General features: G+C 57.8%; 1 protein-coding gene across 1 annotated transcript in view; it reads left to right on the top strand.

Annotated features, from left to right (window-relative positions):
* SEMA4B (sema domain, immunoglobulin domain (Ig), transmembrane domain (TM) and short cytoplasmic domain, (semaphorin) 4B) overlaps nt 1–4,956 on the top strand; it is a 24,761-nt gene that overhangs the window by 14,224 nt on the left and 5,581 nt on the right. The window contains exons 5-10 of the mRNA XM_014549614.1: nt 406–517; nt 793–906; nt 1,046–1,197; nt 3,327–3,508; nt 3,624–3,774; nt 4,810–4,956. Of these exons, the coding sequence (XP_014405100.1) occupies nt 406–517; nt 793–906; nt 1,046–1,197; nt 3,327–3,508; nt 3,624–3,774; nt 4,810–4,956 (858 nt within the window). The remainder of the gene's footprint in view (nt 1–405; nt 518–792; nt 907–1,045; nt 1,198–3,326; nt 3,509–3,623; nt 3,775–4,809) is intronic.

The following is a 4,956-nucleotide window of genomic DNA, read 5'->3' as shown; positions in this document are numbered from 1 at the left end:
TCTCCCCGCTTTCTGCCCCAGATTGCTGCTCTCCAGCACTGCCCCCTGGCGTAGGGCAGGTCCCAGCGAGGCTTCTTGGTAGCTCTGGGCTCCAGGAGCCCGTGGCCCAGGCCCAGCTGAAGGAGGAGCGCATGCAATCGCCCAGGTGCCACGATCCTGGCTGACCCACAGCACATGCCCTGTAGATCCCTTTCTAAGCCTCGTCTCTCCTCTGCCACCTGGGACTTCTGGTGCCCACCGCAGAGGTCACTGTGCCCTGAGCACTAGGATGGGGAAGACGGCCTGTCTGACCTCTGCCCCCACCCCCTCCCCCTCCGAGTTGCCCTTCCCAGCATCCCCCGCCTTTCCTGCGAAGCCCACCCTGCCCTGGTGTGCCCCTGAGCCCCCCTGTCTGCTCCCCCATAGAGTGTGGAGAACTTCACGCTGGCACAGGACAAGGCGGGGAATGTCCTCCTGGAAGATGGCAAGGGCCGTTGCCCCTTTGACCCCAATTTCAAGTCCACGGCCCTAATGGTTGGTGAGTATTGGGGGCAGGATGGCCTTGTTGAGGCTCCATCCGGGGCAGGGGGTGATGTGCAGGTGTGACCTTGGGCTGCCCTTGGGTTCCTGCTCCCTCCTCTGCGCACCCCAGTTCCTGCTCCTGGTTCCTGCTCCCTCCTCTGTGCACCCCAGTTCCTGCTCCCTCCTCTGTGCACCCCGAGTGAAGTGGGCAGGGCCGGGGTCATTGCAGGCCTGTGCGGGGGGAGGAGGCCCCGCCGAGAGGCCGTTCCCATGGGAATGTTTTCTTGGCAGATGGCGAGCTCTATACTGGGACAGTCGGCAACTTCCAGGGGAATGACCCGGCCATCTCCCGGAGCCAGAGCCGCCGCCCCATCAAGACCGAGGGCTCCCTCAACTGGCTCCAAGGTGAAGCCCTCCCACCGCCCACCCGTGGGCAGGCCCAGGGGCCCTGGGAAGGGTGCCCCCCCGCCCCAGGGCCTGAGAACAGAGTCTCGCCTGTTTGGGATTCCTGGGCTGACTCTGTGTTCCTTGCCGGCTCCTACAGACCCAGCGTTTGTGGCCTCGGCCTACATTCCCGAGAGCCTGGGCAGCTTGCAAGGGGACGATGACAAGATCTACTTCTTCTTCAGCGAGACGGGCCAGGAGTTTGAGTTTTTCGAGAACACCATCGTGTCCCGCATCGCCCGCATCTGCAAGGTGAGGGGGGGCCCCCAGAGCCCCCAAAGGCTCCCCCGGTCCAGGGTCAGGAAACGCCAGGAGGTCCTGCTTCTGTGACCTTCTCTTGTCCTCCGGGAAGAACGGCTTAGCTCACGGCCTTTAAATCAAAATACCTCGTATTGTTTTCTCTTATGCGAAGTACAGAACAGGAACGCACACACAGACATCACACGATAGAGAGGCAGCATAGCATCGCAATACAGAGGCGAGCCTCTGGCGCCAGACGGCCTGCTGCTCAGCCAGCCTCTGCTGGTCGTGTGAACCTGGGCACACGCCCCACCTGCTCAGTTACAGCTCCCTGGTCTGTGCAATGGGAGCAAGAACCGCACCTGACTCAGGTTGTCGTGTGGACTAAATTAATCCACATAAAGCTTTTAGGCATGTGGTTGAATATTACGTTATACTAGAGGCCTGGTGCACAAAATTCGTTTGGGGGGGTGGGGGGTGTTGCTCAGCCCTGCCTGCACCCTCTCCAATCCAGGACCCCTCGGGGGATGTCCGACTGTCCCCTGAGGGATCAGGCCTAAGCCTGCAGTCGGACATCCCTCTAGCAATCCGAGACCACTGGCTCCTAACCGCTTGCGTGCCTGTCTCCCTGATCCCTCTAACTGCTCTCCCCTGCTGGCCTGATCCCCCTAACTGCTCTCCCCTCTGGCCTGATCACCCTAACTGCTCTCCCCTGCCGGCCTGATTGCCCTAACTGCTCTCCCCTGCCGGCCTGGTCCCCCTAACTGCTCTCCCCTGCTGGCCTGATCACCCCTAACTGCCTCTGCCTTGGCCCCGCCACCATGGCTTTGTCCAGAAGGACGTGTGGTCTAATTAGCATATTACCCTTTTATTAGTATAGATTCCTATCGCCCAGCCATAAGAAGTGACCATTTTTAACATTCTAGAAGGCTCCTTGCTAATCTTTTTTTTTTTTTTTGCATATGTGTAAATACATATATTTATATTACAAAAAAACTATTTACAGCCCGGCCTGTGTGGCTCAGTGGTTGAGTGTTGACCTAGGAACCAGGAGGTCACGGTTCAATTCTAGTCAAGGGCACATGTCCTGGTTGCGGGCTCGATCCCCAGTGGGGGGCGTGCAGGAGGCAGCCGATCAGTGATTCTCTCTCATCATTGATGTTTCCATCTCTCTCTCCCTCTCCCTTCCTTTCTGAAATCAATAAAAATATATTAAAACAACAGCAACAAAAAAGACTATTCGCAAACACGACTTACACTGTAAATGCACTTCTTCAGCTGGAAGCCGTGACCTGTGTCCATGTTTGTAGGGAGACTCCCCTTGGTCCTTTTTTGTGGGATTTCACAGAAAGCAAAGCACTGGCGTCCACTTAGCCTGCTGATGCACCTGCACCTTGCCTCCAGGTGTTCTTGACCTTTTCTTTTCTTTTCTTTTCTTTTCTCTTTTCTTTTCTTTTCTTTTCTTTTCTTTTCTTTTCTTTTCTTTTCTTTTCTTTTCTTTTCTTTTCTTTTCTTTTCTTTTCTTTTCTTTTCTTTTCTTTTCTTTTCTTTTCTTTTCTTTGTTTAGAGAGAGAGGAAGGGAGAGGGAGAGAGAGAGAGAAACATCCATGAGAGAGAATCATGGATCGGCTGCCTCCTGCACGCCCCCTACTGGGGATTGATCCCGCAACCCGGGCATGTGCCTTGACCAGGAATCGAACCCGGGACCCTTGAGTCCACAGGTCAATGCTCAACTACTGAGCCACACCGGTTGGGCGATTTTTTCTTTTTTTTTTTTTTTAAATATATTTTTGTTGATTTCCAAGAGGAAGGGAAAGGGAAAGAGAGATAGAAACATTAATGATGAGAGAGAATCATGGATCAGCTGCCTCCTGCATGCCCCCTACTGGGGATCGAGCCCGCAACCCGGCATGTGCCCTTGACCAGGAATCGAACTGTGACCTCCTGGTTCATAGGTTGATGCTCAACCACTGAGCCATGCAGGCTGGGGTGGTGGTTCTTGATTTTCAATGGAGCTCAGGCCTGGCTGTGGCTTGCCCATCCTCCTTGCTGTCTGTCTCAGCTACTGTAGGGGAGGGGGCAGCGAGGAGCCCCCAACCCCCCACCTCAGTGCCTGAGCGGCCTCTCTCTCCCTCCCGCAGGGTGACGAGGGCGGCGGGCGGATCCTGCAGCAGCGCTGGACGTCCTTCCTGAAGGCCCAGCTGCTGTGCTTGCGGCCCGGCGACGGCTTCCCGTTCAACGTGCTGCAGGACGTCTTCACGCTGAGCCCCAGCCCCGAGGACTGGCGTGACACCCTCTTCTACGGGGTCTTCACGTCCCAGTGGTAGGGCCCCCGGACCTGGCTGGGGATGGGAGGGTGAGGGGCAGCTGGGGCTGGACCCGGGAGCCCGCCTCATCCTGAGCCCCGGCTCTCGGGTTAACCGCCACTTCTCGTGTAGGCACAGAGGGACCACCGAGGGCTCCGCCGTCTGTGTCTTCAGCATGAAGGACGTGCAGAGGGCCTTCGACGGCTTCTACAAGGCAGTGAACCGGGAGACGCTGCAGTGGTACACCGTGGCCTACGAGGTGCCCACGCCCCGGCCCGGCTCGGTGAGCTCTGCTCCCTGCACTGGGCGGGGGGGCCCGGGAGATGGGGCCTCTCCCAGGCTGGGGTGCCCTTGGCTTCTCCAAGTCTGTCACGGCTGTTTTCTCATCTTCAAAGTGGGGACAGAAGCCCAGGCCTGCTTGTCCCACCGGGTTAGATGGGACTGTGACTGTTGAATGCCTTCCAAGCTGTGGGGGGCGAGAGGGGGGAGGTGTGCCACCATCAGGGCACTCACAGCACCTTTGTAATTGTGTGCTCACGGTGCCTCCCCCTGGGCTGTGAGCGCCTTATTTATTTGAGTAATAAATGGCCAGGCCCCAAGAAAGAGTTTTCTTCTTTTTAAAAAAATACATTTTTGATTGATTTCAAAGGAAGAGAGAGAGAGAGAGAGAAACATCAATGATGAGAGAGAATCATGGATAGGCTGCCTCCTGCACACCCCACACTGGGGATCGAGCCTTCAACCTGGGCTGTGCCCTAAATGGGAATCGAACTGTGACCTCCTGGTTCATAGGTCGATGCTCAACCACTGAGCCATACTGGCTGGGCTAGAGTTCCTTCTCTTTTCCTTCCAGCCTGAGGGGCTTCCCCAGAGCAGACCTGAGCCAGGACATGGGCGTGCGGAGCACATCTCAGCACTGCCCTACTGGGTGCTTATCCCCAGCCCTCGAGCCTCATCGGAGGAGGGTCACTCCTGGGTACCAAGTCTCAGGGCTCTTCCAGAGAGAATCAGGCACTAACTGTGGGCACCTCATGCCCCCCCACTAGGATGCTCACAGAGCAGGCGGTGTGGTTGTGCTGCTCGAGGCCTGGGGGAGGGGCCGGGAGCATCACAACAGGGACACTGGCCAGCGGGGCCCTTGGGTGCCCACAGCCTGGGCTTTGCCCTGTGGCTCCACAGACCTGCTAGTGACGTGCCATGGCTTCCGAGGGTGGGCGTACGCCCTGCCGCCCTCGGGAGAGGCCGCCCCGGCAGGATCTGCGGGGACCCCGTCCTGTCCTTTGTGTCGCCGGCCTCACGCTGCCACCTTCTCCTTCAGTGCATCACCAACAGCACCCGGGAGAGAAGGATCAACTCGTCCCTGCAGCTCCCCGACCGCGTCCTGAACTTCCTCAAGGACCACTTCCTGATGGACGGGCAGGTCCGCAGCCGCCTGCTGCTGCTGCAGCCGCAGGCCCGCTACCAG

The sequence above is a fragment of the Myotis brandtii genome, unplaced genomic scaffold (genome assembly GCF_000412655.1).
Source record: "Myotis brandtii unplaced genomic scaffold, ASM41265v1 scaffold561, whole genome shotgun sequence".
In the NCBI taxonomy this organism is placed as follows: domain Eukaryota; kingdom Metazoa; phylum Chordata; class Mammalia; order Chiroptera; family Vespertilionidae; genus Myotis; species Myotis brandtii.
This window is presented reverse-complemented; position numbering and strand designations above follow the sequence as displayed.